The following is a 22,219-nucleotide window of genomic DNA, read 5'->3' on the forward strand; positions in this document are numbered from 1 at the left end:
TTACTTACGCCTGCTAAAAATGTATGAGCAACCAAGCTCTCAGACATCTTTCCCGGTTCGCTCAGCTGCCATTTATTTTTAAGACGAAAGTGGAGGACCTGTGCGAAATCGCGTTTTCATACAAACGTAGTCCTCATTTTCCTCTCTACTATTTCTCTACATTATTGAAAATATGCAGAATTGAAGAATATAATTATAGTTTAAAACAGTCGATTGTTTCTCAATTATTTTATAGCAAGTTTTTGTAATTTTATTATTTACTAGAGACCCGCTTCGGCTTCGCACGGGTTAACAAATTATACATAAACCATCCTCTTGAATCACTCTATCTACTAAAAAAACCGCATCAAAATCCGTTGCGTAGTTTTAAAGATCTAAGCATACAGCCAGACAGACAGACAGGAAAGCGACTTTGTTTTATACTATGTAGTGACTATCGAAGTAATAACTAACCCTAACCACATGTCCCATGACGAGGTTTGGGCACTTAAATTGACAGGCTTTAGAAAATCCTTTGCAATGTTGAGACTGTATAAGTGTATTGGGTTATAATTGTAGCCACATATATGTGCTAATGATATACGAAACAAGAAGTTGTTTTTATACGGGTTTTAATACGACTTAAGTAAAAAAGTGCCCAATGTTCCCCTACCTCCCCTACTTAGGAATTCAACCAATGAATATTGTTAAAATTGTAGTAACGTACTTAGGTAACCTACTAGGTACTAAATAAAAGCCTTTAATCAATTTTTTATTAAGTCATTTAATCATCTAAACATTATTGTCGTTTGTATCGTTTGTATTACGGTTTCTTCAACATCAACTTCACATGAAGCTCTATCGCTTCATAAGCTGCATTAGCTATGTCGATTATTTTATAAAATATTATCTACCTACCTACTTATCGTGAATTTAATTTAAAGCAACTACAAAATGCTTTCATTAAAATAACTGTCTAGCTCATAGGTAGATACTTAATTTTAATAATAAATATTTACCTATTTACATTTTTTATTTGTAATTTAATAACTAAAATTATGTTTAGCTTGTAAACATATTTCATTTATTATTAGTTACATACATTAACTCGCGTTGTATTAGTTTAAGAAGTAGGTACTATTATATTACAAAAATAGATTTTTTATTGTGAACAATGTAACATTTGTCACATGATTTCAGAATCAGAATGTAGGTACCTAACTTAATCCTCAGGAAATACGTATCTCTATAACCTTAACATAAAGTGGACGGAAAATTGGTTCTTAATTTTTGTACCTAAATTAGTATAAAAACTTATCGACTAAAAACTTATAGACATAAATAAATAGTTGATGAGCAAATTAGTTTAAACCTAAAAAGGCTTGTGCAACTGTGCACACTGAATGCGTGTGCGTAGACGTACACGTGCGCGTTGTAATATACAGATCTTTATGAGAGATGGCACACCACTTGCGTGACTAGTGCGTGCACCAACATTTTAGCGCATGCGCACGTGCACATCACGAACACGCAGCCGGTGTGCTCCGACCTTGCAATTAGAAGATTGACTTAAAAAGTTACCTACTTATTGTCAAATTAGATCTAAGGGGTTTTAACCATAGCTAGCGTATTTACGATTATCAATAGTATTTTTCTGTCATAGTTATGTTAATGTGAATGAGTTTGATATATCACTGATATATGCATACGTACGAGAGAGAGCTTAATAGGCTTAGGGTTGTCCAAAAATATGTTGACAAATAATTATTACAACATTTTTTGTACCCGTGTGTTTGAAAAGTATAACCCTGGTCTTTTTATTTGTTTTGGGATCAGAAAATTTTACATTAATGTGTTTTTAGAGGGCCGTACGCCAACATCGAGATCAAAAATTCGCCTCTCTGACGCTCTTGCATATTCGAGGGAAAGTGTAGGTTATTATGTACTTGGCCAATTCCAATGTGCATTGCGTCTCACATATTTTAAAGCACAACCACAGAATAAATAATAGCAGGCGTATCTCACTCCGCGATTTCGTCGCTTTGCTACAGGTAGCTAAAAGTACATCCGTTCGGCTCCAATTTTGGGGAAAGCCATAAGCCGCGCGTGGCGCTGTCGCCACCTAGCGGCCATATCTGTGCTGATCGTAACAGACGCGTTTTGTTAGAGAGTGAGTCTTCTGTACTTAGTAAGTTAGTACTATTATTTATTCTGTGCTAGGTGGCGACAGCGCCACGCGCGGCTTATGGCTAGCCACCAAAATTGGTGTGGAACGGATGAACTTTTAGCTACCTGTAGCAAAGCGACGAAATCGCGGAGTGAGCCACGCCTGGCGCAATGTGACACGCAAATACACATTGGAAAAAAATCTTGGACAACCGGATTACCACCCTAGTCAGGCGAGTAGAGTACTTAGTGTCTTTCCAATCAAGGTATAGGTAAGGTAAACGTACTAGTGCTCGACATGCCTGCTGTCACCTCTATTGACAATGACTTAAGTTTCAAGATGACATGTATAGGTACTGCATGGGACCGCGTCGAGCACCAGTACGTTTACCTTAGTACACAATAATAATTATCTATGTACGTATTTGTGGCCAAATTGTTTAGTAACAAATTAGTAGGTACTTTACTTAATCATTTAATTTATATAATGTCATGGTTTTTATTACCATTAACTATTTGTCAACAAGTTGTGCACTTAAATTAGGTAAATTGCAGCACTCCGGCTTCAAATAAACTTCTATTTTCGAAAAGTCAACTAAACATATCATGAAAATTTTAGTGGTTTTCGAAATATAGCTACCTTAGGTAGAGTCGAACCATGGATTGTTGGTCATACATTTTTTGTTGATGGTACATTTGATACAAACCAGCTTATTATGGTAATATAAATTAATTAAAATGTCTAGCTACTTATTAGGACAAATTAAAAATTAACATTAATCACATTAAATATCCACAGGCTAAGTTTACGTAACAGTACCTAGGTACTTATTATCGGGTATTTTAAACCCAACAGTAAAATGACTTCTGTTGCTATTATATTCCAGATTTGTATTATTATGCATTCAACTATTGATAAAATAAAATAAAATAGTCATTGATAAAATATCGATGAGGTCAATTGGGCAAATTCCACAAACAAATAGATGTAGAGTTGTAGAATCTTTCTTCATCTACAATTCTACGCTAAGACTGCACGCCGTGTGCTATTTCAAGTTCAAGGTAGGTACTTGGTAGGTACGACCTACTTTGTCACAGGCAAGTGGGTGCAGACTTAACGTAGACGCATATAGTAGGTATACTTCTACTCGACCTTATTGCCTTAATAATAAGGTCGTAGGTATATTCATTTTTTTTAATTGGTCGCATCGATATGTTTACCTTTGACCGTACAGTCAGCAGCAGAAGTTGCTAAGCGGGCTAGGTGTTCAGAATGATCTTGACGCGACTTTATTGTTAAGAGAATAACAGCGTGTCAAGGTAATTTTGAACACCTCGCCCGCTTAGAATTTTTTGCTGCTGATTGTACGTTGATTTAAATCGGTGTTTTAAACATTTTTCCAACCAAGGGACACTTCGGTTATTTTTCACCATAAAGTCAAACACAAAATCCTGACGTTTTATTTGCATTGGCTGTCGCCATAGTTATGAGAATTATTACTTAAAATGAACCACGGATTTACATTTTCAATTCATTTTTAGTATTTCGTACAAAACTTTGTTCACGGAAGACTTATAATCTCTTCGGTCTTATTTAACATGATTTGTGAAGCAACCCACTACAAAAATAAAATCTACACTCTGGTGTTTTTCATGAATCCGGATTTGTAATATGTTGACTGGACATTGCGTTCTTTTAAATTCACCAAAAGTCGTACTGACTTCACACATTTCATTGCATTTGTTTGAAAATACAGCTCGATACGAGCCAGCTTAACACTCCTAGCTATATCAGATTCTCTTTAAGGATAGAAGTTCTGGAGCGCATCAGAGTATATGGAGTTATACGTGTCTCGCAAAACGTAAACGCTGTCATTGGGTTTTCCATTAAAAACGTATTGGCCTTTAAGATTAGTGACTTTAGAATTAGTAGGCGCCGGTTTAGGCTTCGGCTTGGAGTAGGAAGGCAAGTTGTTGTAGCTAGGCCTCTGCATTGGCTGCATCATCGGCTGCCCGCCGTAGCCGAAGGGATCCATTTGAGGCATCTGAGGCATTGGTGGTACCTGGGACATTTGAGGATACCCACCGTTGCTGCCCCATTGGTATACGCCTGTAGGCTTCCCGTTTGACACGAAATCTAAAGGCAGGTTTATGAACGGATCCACTTGAGGCACACTCTGAGGCATGGGTGGTCCCATAGGAGGTCCTAAGTTGGGAGGCTGAGAAACGTAACCGAGACCAGGTACAAACATATACGGAGTCGGAGGCAGTCTGATGTAGAAAATGGGGGAGTTGTCATATTGCAGTGAATTTAAGTTATCGTTTTGATAATTGTCCCCGTTGCCGTTTTTCTTCTTATTCTGCTGTCGGCGTCTTGAAGGGATCGTTCTAGACAAATCGTCATCATCGAAATGGTCGTCGTTGACGGCAAAAGTGACGTCATCGTCGTCGTCTTCGTTATAATCTAGACCCGATGACAGAAAAGATGGGAAGTAGCCAAAGAGATTCAACGCTTTGTTCCTCCTGTTTGTGGGTGGTGCAGGCGATGCCGTAGTGCCATCTTCTTTGTATTCTTCTGTTAGCTTGCTCTGGCGGCTGCTCGTTGCTTCTGGCAGCGCGGCCGCTCGCGATCTTCTAGACGATGGTGCAGCATGGCTGCGCACAACCAAACCAATCAGCATGCATGCGACGATCAGGTCCTTCGGGTACTTCATGTTTAATCTGAAACAATAAAACAGTAACTTATAATAGGATAAAACAACCATTAATTTTCTTTCACATTGAAAAATAACTTTGGCTGTTTGCTAATGAGTGTGGATAGTAATAAATCTCGCCGTTGGAAAGGTAAAAATATAAGAATCACTAACATGTGTAATGCATAGCAATTATTTACACATTTAAAGGTCTTCAATCTTTTCTTTGCTTGCGAGTGGATAAGTGATTTAAATTAGAGATATTGGAAGTTTAATTATTCACTTGTTAAAATGTGTAGGTATGGTTAAAAAGCCACCTTCCAATTCATTTTTATTGCATTGTCTGCTCCGGATATTAACAGTATAGAAAATAATATGTTTTCTTAGTTTGTTGTTTATTAACCTTAATTATGCCTCTTCGTTTTTCGATTTTTATTAAATATAAAAGTTAGAAGTTTTCAAAAATTTTCGGGAGAGCGTCCGTCTACTATCCAATCTTAACTCGCAATTGTAATGCCTACATAATATCACAAGATCAAAGTACCTATGCTTCGCCTCCGCCTCCATTTTCTAATTTTTGACACGTGTATCTTTATTAACTCATCTCCTTATATGTAAAATTGAGTCTATATAAAATCGCTTAACGATACACTGTAAAACCTTCTCCATTAATATATTCACATCATCAAACTGTCTCCCGTACTTGGATCATCGCCGATATACTCTTTACATACTTATATGATTTATATGAAAAAAAAACATGAAAAAATACCCTTGTAATGTGGTGAATGTCCACTTTCAGTGTTTAGCAGTAACGCTTTGGTTTACTGCGACATAAACGCATATTGCTTGTGTCAGCGCAACCTAACGTGTATAAAACAATAGGCATTTAGAGAATAAAGGTTCAGAATGTTCTTATACTATCACACATAAGGTGTTTGACTTCCACTAACTCCTCACCCGACTCTGCTCGTCAATATAGCTACCAACAAGAAACTTATAATATCTGATGGCGACCCAGACCAGTGAACCAACAAGGAACTAACACTCAAGAAAGAAGGAAAAATCAAGCAAGAAAAAAAAAGAAGAACCACTTTTTCAACACCAATCCACGCAGTCAGAACCAACCAGCTTATCAAGAATCAAGAACCAACCAACATCAAAAAGCGGAAACCGCGTTAAGAAAATAAATTAAGAAGAACGAAGAGCGCTGTCCAGGGTATCCCGGCTCGCAAATCAAGAGGTGTCCAGGGTTATCCCGGCCCATTTCAAGAGGAGTCCAGGGTTATCCCGGCCCACCATCATAATCATCGGAAGCAAAGCCAGCCAGCCATATGAAGCGTCAAGCGAGTGCCACATGGAAATGCCAGCTCGCCAGGCCACGCCAGCAGCAGCAAGAATGCCGTACGCGAACTCGCACCGGACCGGACGAAGACGAAGCCGAGGACGGCCAGCCACGCAGCAATAGGATGTAAATCCTACATGTAATTTATCATTTTAATTACTTTTCTCTAAAAGCCAGCATTTATTTTTCCAATTCAGTAGCAGTCATATTTAAATCATTCATAATTATTAAAGGTTGTCGCTAAACTCAATTTCGTTTCGAGCATAAATAATTTTCATAAGAAGTCATAATATAATATTAAATATTAACGGTGTCGAATAGTGTCCTCAATCATGTATGTTGCAATTTGCAGCGCGTGCCACACTTTGTGCGCACGTCGACAGAAAACTTAACTAGGCCGCGAGACTTTGCCGCGAGTTAGAATATTTTAATAAGCGATGAATGAAATTTGATACATCGCATAACGATTAAATAATTAACAACTCAATTCAATAAAATTATTTTATTGTTTCTTAGTAATGATTGATACTTTAGCTACGTGTCGGACTGATCACCTGATATACAGCGAAAGTTTGATTTATTACATCGTTTTTTTTTTAATTTTGGATGTTAAATACTAATGTTTATTTTATAGAAAGCTTACAGTACGGTACAAGTTTGAAAGATTTAAGGAGTTTAGGCACATTTATTTATAAAATGTGACCTTATAGCTAGAGCACTAGTCCTTCGTACTTGATCATAGTGTGATATACAATATCCTCCGTGAAAGTTGTAGGAGACTTATTGTCTTAATGTATTTGTGTCTCTAGGTACAGGCAGAGCCGTACAGCCTGGCCTGATATGCCATTTTATAGAGTTGATAAAGGGTGACCATGCCCTAGGTGTTTATTGAAGAATTGCTATGGATAGCATTGATAGGTGAAGGGTGCGCACAGAGGCGCAACCCAGTTATGTCCTTGATCATAGTCGACCTTATAAGTGTCCGTGAAAGGCTTAACATTTAATACGGCATTAGTTTATTTTATTGTCAGAATTATGGGAGATACCGTAACTATAAACAGCGAGAGTGAATATTTTAAAGTTGAATACCAAATGTTTTTAAATGTTTTAAAGTTGAATAGTAAATGTTTTAAAGATGAAGAGTAGGTAAATGTTTTAAAGAAGGAGATTTATATTTTATGAGAAAAGGAAGTAAATTAATATTTTAACGTTTGAGAGATAATAACATTTTAAGTGAAGATAATATTTTCTTATTAACGATATTTTTTTACAAGGACTACGACATTAATACGACACATAAAATCAAGTTAAGTAAAGATTGTTTCCATTATACCTATACAATTTATTAACATTTTTTTTTATTGATTTCAGAAAAAATTGTAAACAAGTAACATGCGTTTAAATTTTTTCTTCTGCCACCCCGGCGGTGAGAGGAACTTTCGGGGGAGGTGTAATGTGGTGAATGTCCACTTTCAGTGTTTAGCAGTAACGCTTTGGTTTACTGCGACATAAACGCATATTGCTTGTGTCAGCGCAACCTAACGTGTATAAAACAATAGGGATTTAGAGAATAAAGGTTCAGAATGTTCTTATACTATCACACATAAGGTGTTTGACTTCCACTAACTCCTCACCCGACTCTGCTCGTCAATATAGCTACCAACAAGAAACTTATAATATCTGACCCTATCGTCTACGAAACTAAGTCTATATTGGCATAATAAAAGTATCAAGAATCGATATTTAGATATTAATCTTTTGGAGTAAGTCGTCTTGTAAGTAATAAACTCGGGCTGACGTAATAATTTGTCATTCTCATCGTATACAGTAACTGTCATTAACAAGTATACACGTTATGATCTTATGTCATTGCGATAAGATGTAAATGTGTGTAGATATTTACGACCCTCGTTTAGTATTCAGCGAGAAAAGCAACACATCAAGTTATTTGCTAGTGACGTGTCCATTTCCTTGGAGATTGGACATGAAATGATTTTGCACCGTTAAAACAATCAGTGTTTTGATCGATTGCATACAGATGAGGGATGTTGCGAATATCCGCATCCGCAACCGCGGAATTTCCGCATTATTTTCAACATCCGCATCTGCATCCGCATCCGCATAAAATCGATGCGGATTTAATGCGGATGCGGATGTGGTACAGGTCGGTACAAGAACGCCTTACCATCGGCGTAAGTGCTAGACTGCTAGTTAAGTAATTTAGTCATTAGCCAAAAAACTATTAGAAATTAGCAGTCAAGCGTGAGTGGGACTTAATGTACGGAACCCTTGGAACGCGAGTCCGACTCGCATTTGGCCGGTTTTTAGGGTTCCGTAGCCAAATGGCAAAAAACGGAACCCTTATAGATTCGTCATGTCTGTCTGTCCGTCTGTCTGTCCGTCTGTCTGTCCGTCCGTATGTCACAGCCACTTTTCTCCGAAACTATAAGAACTATACTGTTGAAACTTGGTAAGTAGATGTATTCTGTGAACCGCATTAAGATTTTCACACAAAAATAGAAAAAAAACAATAAATTTTTGGGGTTCCCCATACTTCGAACTGAAACTCAAAATTTTTTTTTTCATCAAACCCATACGTGTGGGGTATCTATGGATAGGTCTTCAAAAATGATATTGAGGTTTCTAATATCATTTTTTTCTAAACTGAATAGTTTGCGCGAGAGACACTTCCAAAGTGGTAAAATGTGTGTCCCCCCCCCCCCCCTAACTTCTAAAATAAGAGAATGATAAAACTAAAAAAAATATATGATGTACATTACCATGTAAACTTCCACCGAAAATTGGTTTGAACGAGATCTAGCAAGTAGTTTTTTTAATACGTCATAAATCGCCTAAATACGGAACCCTTCATGGGCGAGTCCGACTCGCACTTGGCCGCTTTTTTGAAATAAAAATGACTAAAATGTAATATTTGACGTTTTTTATGTACCTATCTTGACATCCGCATGTCAAAAAATCTCTGATACAGATACATACAATAATCTAAATAATGAGATTTGCTTGCTTTGGTTCATTTGCTTACACGCTTGGCTAAAATTGGAATTATATTGAGTATATTCTCTTTTTTATGGCTTCTTTGCTATTAATAAAAGTGAGATAGGGAATTGAAACAATTTAAGACAACAGTGTATTTTATAGCAAAATTATGCCTCTAGCCTTATCGACTAATAAAATCGGTTTAGAGAAACATTTTTTTGTATGGTATGAATACGATAAAAATATTTTTATTTTAATCAAAATAAATAATTATAATTAATAATTAATTAATTAATTATATTTAATAATTGATCTGCTTGTAAACCGGCTTGGAGTGATGAGAATTACATAGGTACAATGAAGTTTTCCTAAACGATTATCGTCAGGTGACAAGCAAAGTCACTAAGTACCACCACAAGTTCATAGCCATAGTGAACCATATTAGTACGAAAAGAAGGTTGATTTTTGTTTAAATATTTTATAGTAATTAGTGACTTTTGCTTGTCACCTGACCAGAGGCGTATTTACAAATTTGGCGCCCCGGGCCATTTTGATTTGCCGCCCCCCTTCATCAGTGACGATAAAGTATTTTATTTAAGAAGATAAACCTGCAACAAGTACCTATGGGGTGTGAAAAAAAAAACTAAACTTTTACCATTTACTCACATAGGCATTTACATTGTTTTCCTATGTACAAATTGGTTGACAAAATCATCATTGACGCTGTCGTAATTTAAATAAAACGTTTGTCAGCTCAGCTTCTATATTAAGAAGAGTTAAACTATTCAGGCGCTCTTCGCTGATAGTGGAACGTAGATAATTTTTTATTCTTTTGAGTACAGAAAATGATCGTTCTGCACTTCAATTAGTCACTGCGGTGCAAAGAAAAATGCGCAATGCAATTTCTACATATCGACGCCGAAAAGCAAACACGTAGTAACCCACACAAGGTCAAAAAATGTTTATTGCATTTTTGGAATCTCCAATTTTTTCTGCGTCGATAGGTCAAAACCACGTGCCAATATGATGAAAAATGGGGAAAATAGGAACACAAATTTTCTCGTTTTTCTTAAATTTACTCTGCAAACACGCAGTAAATAGCAAAAAAACTCAATAATTTAAATCATTGTATTTACAGCACTTTGAATTCCATACAATTTCTAGTTTTGTCATTTACAACCTCCGTTGTTCTGACGCAAATGTAGGTTACTAACTACGTGTTTGCCGCTCATAAATGTAAATGTCTTGCAGTTACGCTATTTGGCGGGAAATAATGTTTAGTCGAGTAGTGGTTTAACACAAATTCACATACTATTAAAATTTGAGAGACATGATTTTAACTACGTTTACAAGGATCAAGTAAAACTACCACTTAATAATTACTTCACTGTTGTAGGGCGTAAGGTTTAAACTCCTGCGCCTTATTTCGTTTTAACGCGGCTATGGCGGATATTACTCCAACGTTTGCGCCGTCGCTCAGTGCGGTTCGGGGGGTGAAAAGTGAGTCGACATGTTTATAATTAAGTAAAATATTACGGGGATTTTGGTTAAAGTGATTGTTCTTATTTAAGAAAAGTATTTTATTTTCAATTGTAAGCATGTGAAATTGCAATATTTTACGGTGTGTGTATCGATTTTATGGTACTTAAATAAAATTTGGTCTTATTATGGTATCTGGTGAAAGTTTGTTTTGTCTAAAGTGGACTTTTATTTTATAAGAAAATGTAGAAACCACTTTTTTAACCAAACTACTTTGATATACTTTGGTTAACTTTTGATCTCCCATTACGTTATGTCTTTTCCAAAATGTACTTCTTATTTTTTAGTTGGTTTTACAATAACATTATAAGATTTAATTATGTTCTTGAATATTAAACAAAGATTATGTGTTTTGTTTGGTCTTAAGAATGCTCATATTGATTTTAATAATTCAAATCATCATAATAGATGTTTTATTTTCGTTTATGAATCCCGGAAATATCTTCACATTTTATAGTATACATTTGAAATGTCGTGCAATTAACTTTTTTTTTTTACAAGAATTTACAAGATGCCATTAAAGTCATTTTTAAGGGTGTGGTAAAATTTTTGGCAATACATTTAATGCATTCTAAATTGCTTACAAGAAGAAAACAAATACTGTTACAGCATTTTGTTCACCCAAATTTTCTAAACCGCAACGTTTGAAACTTTGTTACGCATATCTTTTGTCATATTCAGGTGGATTACTGCGTTTTTGATGTCCATACAAAATTTAAGAAAATGCTATCCCATACATTTGGTACTGGCGTTTACTACGTGTTTGCGTACTGTGTAAAAATATCAAAACGTGGAAACCAACAAAATATGGACTTGTAACAACTTGCGGTTAAATTCATTGAAATGAAATTGAAGTCCAAAAATTTTTGACTAGAATAGACGTGGACTAGACTGCCGCGTAACATTTTATTTTAGTTACGCCGTACTAATACTTCTTGAACGAAAATGTTGCTTAATTTAGGTACTTGTTGGTAGATATTTTAAGCAATTGGTGGAGTTTGAAGTGTTCGTTTGTTTATTAATTTAAATGTCAATTAAAATATGATAAAATATATAGCTAAGTTTGATTATAAAAGGCGCCCAGAAAAAGCCGCGAGGGGGCGGCTTCGCCGCCCCCCCGTGGTCTGCCGCCCCGGGCCATGGCCCCCTTGGCCCTAGGGTAAATACGCCCCTGCACCTGACGTTATGTCCTAAAAGTATTCACTAGAAAGCCATCACTAGGGGTACTAAATAGAGCTATTTGAACCATTTACCAACTAAATACTTAAAAGTTCTATAACAGCCTTTGGATTATTTTATGATTATGAACAAAGTAGTAATCATAGTGCATGATTTTAGAACATTGCAAATAAATGTGTTTGAGGTAAATATCATTTTATAGAGGATACGAGTTCAGCTATTGTCATAGTGCCGGGTAACGTAGATTAAAATAAAACTGCGTAAACCAAACAGATAGCCTCAATCAACAGCACGTTCCAAAAACACCAAAGAGGATTTTATGTTTCATAAAAACACGATTATCATATAGTTACACGGTAATTAACGTTAAGTATTTTGAGTATAAAATCAAACGGAGAGTGATTTTGCTAACATGTTATAAATTGATTTCAAGTCAACGCAAAGTTTACAGGATTTAATCACTACCTATTTATTTATTACACATATTGGTTTATTAGGTAGGTGTGTAGTAAACACTGGTTTACCTAATATGTAATGATCAAACAGAAATACATTTGTGGTATAATTTTGCACACGATACAAAATCTGCATCGTCTGTCATAAATTTTGTTATATTTTTACCCCATTATTTTAAATCAAGAACCTACGCAAAGCGGACTTACCTCATGTAGACGCTGAATACAGCTACTAATCGCCAGTTATAATGTAGGATGATCACAATGAACTAACTCTTATTTACTACCGTTTTAGATAACTATTCGTCTTCACTAGTATATGCCCATACCGTTAACTATTTAATTTACTAAATACTGATATCTAGTATAAATACTTCGAATGTTTAATAGGTACTTAAATAAGTAGTATATTCGTTCGCTCATAAGCTCAACAGCCGACCACTGAGCAATTGTGCTTTAGTGTATCCCAATCCGAGCTGAGTGGAAGCTAGTACCTAACTGACATCGGAGAGCGGACACAAATATTTAAGAACACAAAAACTATTTTTAAAAATCGACAAGATCTGATCGCCTCGCTCATTGCATCATTAATTAAACAGTGTTATTAACCTTTTAATAACGATTAGCACTGTAGGCAATGTCACCTTGCCCATGTCATATAAAATCTATATCTGAGCTAAATGAGTAAAAAGAGTGTGTAAAAAAACGAGACCTACAGCTCCATTACCCGTAGTACATATACAAGTATACTGTGGTCTCACAAGGCCGGTTGTTACCCTGAAACCAGATTATTGATCAAGTTTTGAGCTAGGCATAAATAGGGCACGCGCTTTTAGACCTGTTTCGTATGCCTGTTAGTGTTTAACAAGAAAAGTTTTAATCCGAACGAGTTTAAAGGCGATGTGCTTTTGACGATTATGACTTTTTGTCTACTATACTGGGCACGATTATCATTAATTATATATATTAATTAATCATTTTAATGCATAGTGGATGACTGATGTACAATCGTAGTCCCCATTTTCCTCTCTGAATATTGACATTAGGAATATACATATATACACTTTGATCAATATTAACCAAAAATATTAATCATTAAGATTTTTTTAGATGTTTTGTTTCTTACAAGTAAGGGGCATAGATACATCGAATTGTGTAAAAATATGTTCTGTAATATTAATATCTAGGAATAAAATGGGAGTCCCCATTTCTCACTCCTCTTAATTTGTAAAGTGTTTACAAATTGAAGTTAATTTATAATTATACTGAGAAAGTTGCAATAAAAGACATTAAAATACAAGTGTGGGTTTATGAAACGAGCTGAATTATGTATCGCTCACACAAACTACTATTATGTGCTATTACAATACAACTATTGTGCCAAATTGACTGTAAAATATCGAAAAAGAAATACTCCGATAAACCTAACTTGTTGAATTTTACAACTTAACGTAACTTTTCTACACTGTTAAACACTTCTTGTAGTTACTGTACTTAATTAAATAATATTTAAATATGTATCGTGTATCATGTGAATTGTTAATGTTTTATAGTTTAAGCTAATTTGTGATAACCTTACGACTTTATGTCTTAATACTACGACTTTCGTGGTAAACCAAGTATTTATTGTACTTTACGGTAATGTTATGCCTTAATCGAACATAGCTTATTATCAACATTATTAAGGTCAACCGAGGTAAATGCGTCACTTGAGATAAATGCGTCTTTAAAGATTTCTTCTTAACGGAACATTTTAGAACTATTGCAACCCTCTCTGTGTGAAGTGTGGTCACTGAACTTTTAATGCAGACGGCTATATTAGTTATGACCTACGCAGCCGTGGGCGTTATATCAAGAAAAAACTTTATTAGTAAATAAATGAATTATGAATTAGTATGGGAGCGGCAAGGGTTTGTGAGCCCAAGTCGTTCTATATGCTCCATGTAGAGGGCGTGATCGGCGACTAAACCAGTAGCCATATATCATTTCATATTTACGCCGATACAAGGCATTTTTTTCTGACTCGGACATGTTAATGCAAGTTAATAGTCTCAATTAGAACTGTTGCCTTCGATGATTGCGAGTTAATCAAAAGCAATTTATGTTTTGTGTAAGAAAAAAGGTATCTCGTGTTTAACCACCGCCTGCAGTACAATATTGTATACCTAGAGACAAACCGCGGTATTCGGAAAACAAGACCCGTTCTAGAGAAGAGAACGATACGATATGTACTAGATACCAACTAGTTTAGATTTCAACTAGATATCTTTTGAAGCTCATTCAGGTAACCAATATCACTTTTACGTTAAATTATAGTTTTAAGATCGTTTATGATCGTAGATTATGCAAGGTAGTAAATAGCTGTAGCCATATAATGGATTACACTTTGACTCTGCGCATCACTTTAAAAAATCTGTTCGGGCCTGCTTAGAAAAAATAATATTATAAGTTAGTGATATCCACTCAATGTAATAATGTCTGCCCCCTTTATTAGTTTAATGCCTGCATTATTATTGTAAACGGTATGTTAAGTATATGTAATTTTAGTACCTTAGTCAATGCAAGTGGTGTTTACCTTTAAGTAATTGTTACGCTTAGCATAATTACTCAAAACGTATGTTGTCGTACTTTACATAGTGTAAACAATTGTTGGTGAACCAATAAATGAATATAAATAAATAAATATCTTTTGAAGCCGAATGATCGGGCAACCAATATCACTTTTACGTTAAATTATCGTTTTAAGATCGTTTCAAAATCTTTTTGAGATTTAAAAATATATAACGAGACGTTTTAGACATTGTGAAAATCGTCAAGAGTATCTCCAGAATCGCGGAAATGTCAAATTTGACAGGTTATATCTTAAAAATATCGTTATCGTATCTTGGTTATGTCTAAAAGATATATAGTAGATGTCTATTTCAAAATCAGAACGGGCCCAAATACAGTAACCTATATATCTCCAAACATTCAGGAATCCATGTTCGACGTACGATGGCCGATTTCCGAATAATTGCACAAAGTGTGGAATATGACACTTATGGAAACACTTCCACATACTGCTAAGAAGATTGTGCTGGTGGTAGGTACACTGCTTGACAAATTGACAAATAAGTATATACTTATGCCTCTAGCAAAGCGAATACACTGAACGAACAATTGAAGGGATGTTTACAAAAACAACATAACTGCTTAGAGCGGTTGACACTTTTTAAGAACATTGTTAATCGTTTCAGGTGTCTACCAGTGTAGTCAGTTATGTTGTTAAACATCCCTTCAATTGTAAACAATTGTAATATAAAAATAAATATTATTGCCTGTATTGTCAAATTTTCTGTACTTCGGTCCATAACGTGGCCGAATGTTTTGGTATTCGGCTGAACCACTATTCGTTTCTGGCATCTCTATCTGCGATACAGTATCTTTCACGCTTGAGGCTCAAGAATTAAAGTAGGTACCTGTACTCATTTAAATAGACGGCTTTGACAAGGCTAAATAAGGCAATAGACACTTCTAACAAGACGACTAAATCTCGCCAACAGCCATGGAAACCCGCAAATTATTTAAAATAAGGACGCTATTTTTTTTCTGAAACACCTTTTTCATGTTTGTAACTATTTGCGACAACCACTACTACTTTTATCACGACAAACTTACATCATTAAATTTTGAACCTTGTTCTCATTAACTAAAGGTGTTTATTCCCTATTTGTGTATTCACAGAATTTCATCATACCTTGTGGAAACAGGTTTTCTTTTTAAATAGGCTTCCTTATATTCCCCGCGGCTTGTCTGAACTCCTTGATGATAAGAATTTATTAAGGATTACCTTAAAGGGATGAGGCTAAAAGGTGTTCTAGTACTAACATCAACACAGTGACCATTACCAGACCTTATCTCGTTGCCATAAGGTTCAAGAATGACCAATAAATGTGTTAAAGACAGTACAGGCTGCTTGTTTTATAAATGAAAGTTTTTACAAGGAATACCGCGTTATGTTTTGCTTGAAGAGTTTAATTCACTTAACATAACTTGAAATTGAAGCCTCAGCCAGTTTTATCTCATAGATAGATACAAGATACTTAATACTATGATCTTACATGTTGTTCGTTGTAAAATATGAACCATTGGAGTGGATTTTCATTTAAATGTGGTCAAGTTCTAGTCCTTAAATGGACATGAAGATGGTGTAAGATAATGCGATAAACAGTTTTAAAGAGTTATAGATATAAAAATCATTAAAGTCGGAAAGAGAAGAGTCGTGAAATGTATGGGATCCAAATACATTCTACGACTATTCTCTTTCCGCACAGACTCTACAAGACAAACAATATATGCAATATTTTATTGTTTCAGGTAGGGTAAAGGCACCAGTAGTCAGCCTTATAACGACTTTTTTAAGTTTGAACGTTCGGCATTTCTACAGGATTAGTCGGATAATTAAAAAGATGACATGGTTAGATCAATTGTTTATCATAGTTTTAAAACAAAATATTTAAAAAAATAACAATCCTCTTTATAATATCTCTAATTAAGTTTAAACAAAAAGTGGCACTTTTCTCCAGTAGTCAGCCTCCAAAATCCAGTAAGCAGCCTCTGTGTACCCAGTACTCAGCCTATATAAACTATTCATAATAATTAGATCAAAATCACTGATATTTATATCAAAATCAACGATATTATAATATTTATTTTTTCTTTATAATTTTTGTTATCGTTATTGTAGTTAGTTGTAGTTTTTAATTTAAGTTTATAATTTTTTGCATATATCAACAATGTTATAATATCTATTTTTTATTTATAATTTTAGTTATTGTTATTGTAGTTAGTTCTAGTTTTTAATTTTAGTTTATAATTTTTTTGCATATTATACGAGTATGTATTACTTACCTACTTGTTTACTTATTGTAAAAAATCTTATAGGTACATACAATTTTTATGACACGAAATTTGTTGGCCATAGGTACTTAATTAACTAACACTATTCTTGCAAATTAAGAATCGCAATATTTATTTTCTAATAATTAATCCGTCAAAAATTAACGAGGTAAATCAGGTAATATATAATTATGTTCCTAGTAAGTATTCGGTAAAAAATAATTAATCGAGTCTATGCAGATCTACTAATTATCATTAATAAACAAAGTCATATACCGACCAGGAAAAAGCAAAAAGAAAGTTATGTATAGTTAACGTTAAAAATATGTATACACTTTTGAACCTTATTTCAATGGGATAGGGTTTAAAAATGTAGACATATTTTTGGCGGCGACGTACCAAGCAAGGTCAATGGCTGAGTACTGGATCCGCGAAACCCAGTGCTCAGCCGCATTAAAACGTTATTTCAAATGCGGCTGACTACTGGGTTTTACTTTAAATTGACTAGGGCATGCCTAACTAAATTTGAAAATGTAAATTTAACGGTCCTAACGATCGCATTGGCTCGAAAATAATAAAATAAACGAATAACCCAAAGGTCAGCCGTGGGGGGCTGGGCACTGGATTCTTTGGAAAAAAGTGTTATCCAGTGGCCAGCCCCCACAATTTATAAGTAAATTATTGATATTTTCATTCAAATATAATGCAATTTAATAGATAAACTAATAAATAAACCAATAATTAACAAAAACAATAACTTTTAACATTAAAACATAGTTTTTTTTGCCTGTTAAGAGAACACCACGTGCAGTAAAAAATATGGCGGACATGACACAATTGCACTCGTCGACAAACAGCACCTGTATGGACGAGTATATTTCTTCCCCCCGTTCCCTCACCGCACCTGTCGTGTGACGTATTAACCAATAAGGAATCAAAGCTCCTATTTGAGTACTCGCGATTTGTTTAAACGAATATACCAGATATTTATGACCAATAAACGACTCAAAAGGCTGACCACTGGTACCCGGCTGGCCACTGGTGCTGTTACCCTATAATGTCGACAAAAAAACAACGGGTTGCACTCAGGGAGTGCCGGCAGAAGTGAAAACTCAATGACTAGTGCAAAATGCACTGTTTATAATTGAGTTTAACGCCATCTAGCGTTAGCGTTAATTACTTGAAACCCCTAAACATATCACTGTTAGTACTCGAGTTATATTAATACCAGTTAGAGCGAAACTCACTAGATGGCATTTAAATCAATAAAGAAAAACTCAATGACATTACATGTAACAGTTTTTCGATAAGATCACGACGTGTCCGTCTTACTTTCACGTGATCGTCTTACGCTGTCTCGAGTTTAACATTTTTTCCCCACCTCAAAAAGTGCACAGCGCTGCTAAAGAAGTTTCCACTTCAAAAATATCTCTACAAAATGAATTAGCACCAAAGGTATTTTAAAGTAGCATCATTATTTTCTCACACACATCGATATAATTGAATCCCACCCAATCACGCACTAATGACAGAAATGTTACATCTCTAATGATACATTTAAGCTGTAATAAAATTACGATACACTGTCTTTATAGTTAAATTAAGTAACGTTATGTCAGAATAACAGATCAATGGCCTAAAGCTTATTACCATAATATACTGCCAGGGTTGGCACCTAGCGTTATGAATATTAATGTCAGCTGTCATTTGTCAAGTGAGAGACATTGCGTGCTCATATTATTTGCGATTTGCAAATAATATCGGATTAATAACTATGGCAATAATCACTTAGGAATAATTACAATCATGTAATTATTTGCAAATTTAAATATTTTACTTCCGCTAATAACATACTTACGCAGATTTTTGAAATTGACAACCCTATCGGACGTGTTAAAAAAGGATCCATTACTTTATAAATAGAATCTTGTTTAAGCGTTAATTTGCTATGTCAAAATCGTATGTGAAAAATATCAGGTATAATTACAAAGTAAAAAAACCCGTTATCAAAATAATTCAGGTTGTTTTTATTATACAAGATACACTTTTTACCTTCCCATCTTTATGAAGTATAAAATTAATACTTAAATGAATGTATGGGCTAAATCACAGAACATATAAAAGAGGTTAGCATGGCTATCGCGCACAGTTAGTATCGGAACCGGTGTCGCCGCTCGTTCCTCTCCACATTTACTAACACTCGCGCAACGGTAGTGAAAACTAGCTAGCGCCTTGTGTGCGTGGTGAATGGATACGCCTCCTTTAAACAGATTTGACGTCTGGCTTCTTAATCTGAACGTTATTGTGGGGCAAAAAGGCATGTTTACTTCATTTTCGGTCAGCGCGGGCGAGTAGCATGCGAGCGTTTGCTCAAAACCCCGCGGCGACACGTACCCTGCTCGCATCGCCATTCTACTTGTTCTGTGGGCTAAATAATCGACGGTTAGTCTTACAATTATACCTAAATACTTATGTTAACTCCATCTTTAAATTAATGGTCACCTTACAAAGTGACGGGTTATTTTTTTCATAATTATTTTAAATTACAAGGCACGCTGAATAATACAACATTAAAGTATGATACAGTGTTTAAGTATAATGATACCTGTAGAAACAAAAGTACAACTTAAAATGGTACCATAAATTCAGTTGAATTTAGGTACGTATTACGTAATCTAAATTTACGTAAAGTAGGGTCACGTACAGTATGTTTTTGTACAGTTGACGTCAATGTTTCAACTTTTCACTTTATTGCAAAGAAGTAAGGTGCAAAACTGTAAACATATCTTTGACGTCGACTGTACAGTATCCTTACCACGAGTTTGACACTGACATATTCTCTAGCGACTGCGTAAACTAATTCACAGTGCATCTCCTTTGAGTTGACGCAGTCACTAGCGTTTAAGGCCGCGTAAAACTCATGGTGAGGTGTTCAGCGGTCAAAACGTCAATATTATGCACTAACTATGAAATAAAACGCATCATTATACGCGATATATCTAATCCGTTTACGTAGTTTTATTTCATGTTCCTACTAAACACAATTTAATTTAATCAGGGTCGGCAAAAAAGCTAAATGTTCCTTAGTTAATGCCCAACGTTTACTGGAGGTGTGATTAAACCTGTACTTCACTTCCATTTCAGTCATAATGGGTTTCGATAAATTTTTTACTATTCGTTTCTATTCTAGGAAGTATTATTTTCACGCCAATACAGCTGTAATTGGTATTACTCGTTATGATAAAGACAATAATTCTGTAATGTTCTGTAATAATTATATAATATACCTAATGATAGGAATGTTAATATAAATGAAATAATTAAAAAAACTTGAAGTATATACCAACACTAAGATTTATTTTGTAGATCTGCATACACCTCCTACCCTAACATAATAGTACATTACATACCTAGGGAGGTGAATTCGTGAATGCTCCATATCGCAGGTATTTGTAATAAATAATTGTAAATAAATATGCGTTCTGGGGCTTTACGAATTACCGCCCGTGGTTTGTCTAAAGTTTTACGTCTTGCCTTGGCCAGGAAGTCAGATTTTCTCCTTGCGTAGCGGGGAGAAATTTTAGGTGACGTAAAAATTATTGTCAGCTAACATGCGTGTAAAAAAATAAGAAACTCGAATAAATAAAAGAAATGCAGCCGAAAAAGAAAACAAACTTAAGAAAACCTGAAATAAATCTTTAAAATATAAAAATATGGATGTCTACGAAATCACCATACTTCAAACATGTTTACCGAAAGTAATAATGATTTATTCAAGATGAACAATATTCTTACACTGCCTTCTCAGTTCATTTATGATGTAGCAAAACACGTTAATAATCTAGACACATTCCCGTGCAAAAAGACCACTCGCACAAGACAGGGATCGAAAAATCAACTCTGCACTCAACCTATTAGATTGACCAAGTCATCCAAAATCATGTCACATGTCATGTAGGACCTAAAGTATACAACAACATCCCAGCGGAGATAAAGATATTTAAAAAAAAATTAAGAAAATGGCTATTGGACTACTCTTTTTACGATGTTAAAGATTTTTTTGACCTACCGAACAATTTGTAAATGTAATTTATTAATAATTGACATTGTAATTGTATCCTGATATCTAAATTAAGCTGATTATTTAATTAATTTGAATATTATATAACAACGGAACCTATTACCTAAATAAATTGACATGTAATATTTAAAATATTATAAATAAATGACTATGACTATGACTAATAAATCTAATGAAAAGCAAAAAGTGTTTGCTTCATCTGAAGTCTTATTAAATTGCGAGTACATTAATATACATATGTTACATATTCTAGTTTGAAATTTCGACCAGGACATTAACTCTTAGTTTATCTGTTAATATTTTTTGCTACGAAATTAATATTGACTAGAGACGTTATTGCAATGACATAAGAACTACATTCGCACTGCAAAGGACCGAGTCTTATCTAGTCATAGATAAATCTGTCTGTCAGTGTTGTTGGCAAGTTAATTAATAAGTCTTCTATCTTCTTATTATTTTGATGTATACAGTAGTTATGTAAAAACTGTCTGTAAAAAAGATGAATAATTATTTTGTAAGTGATTACTTACAGGTGTTTTGACTTCTGTCTATAATGTGACTACAATTTTTTTGTTACATTGTCAAGTTTGCTCTCAGGTTGACAGCTTCCGTTGATGGATCAGGGAAGATCAAGTTAGCGGCCCGATTTGAAGATACAAATAAGACACAATTACTGATCTGTCAGTGTCAAAAGTGTGTCATTTCTTCAACCAAAAACGTCACTTTTGACACTGATAGATCGGTATCGTATCATTCGTATCGCTGTGACATATTGTAAAGCATTGTTTGGATTGGGCTGTAGGTACCTATGGTTGACCAAATGATATTTGCGACATATAAGTTTTGATGTTACTAGAGTTATTACGGGAACCCTTATAGTTTCGTCATGTCCGTACGTCTGTCTGTC

At 34.8% G+C, this 22,219-nt stretch overlaps 1 protein-coding gene across 1 annotated transcript; it reads right to left on the bottom strand.

Moving 5' to 3' along the window:
* Positions 1–3,807: 3,807 nt before the first annotated feature.
* On the bottom strand, positions 3,808–5,047 carry LOC134650727 (uncharacterized). The gene has a single exon (XM_063505660.1). It carries the CDS (start codon positions 4,908–4,910, stop codon positions 3,948–3,950), a length of 963 nt encoding a protein of 320 aa, XP_063361730.1. The 5' UTR covers positions 4,911–5,047; the 3' UTR covers positions 3,808–3,947.
* Between the last annotated feature and the right edge of the window lie 17,172 nt (positions 5,048–22,219).

Source organism: Cydia amplana, chromosome 9 (assembly GCF_948474715.1).
Source record: "Cydia amplana chromosome 9, ilCydAmpl1.1, whole genome shotgun sequence".
In the NCBI taxonomy this organism is placed as follows: Eukaryota; Metazoa; Arthropoda; class Insecta; order Lepidoptera; family Tortricidae; genus Cydia; species Cydia amplana.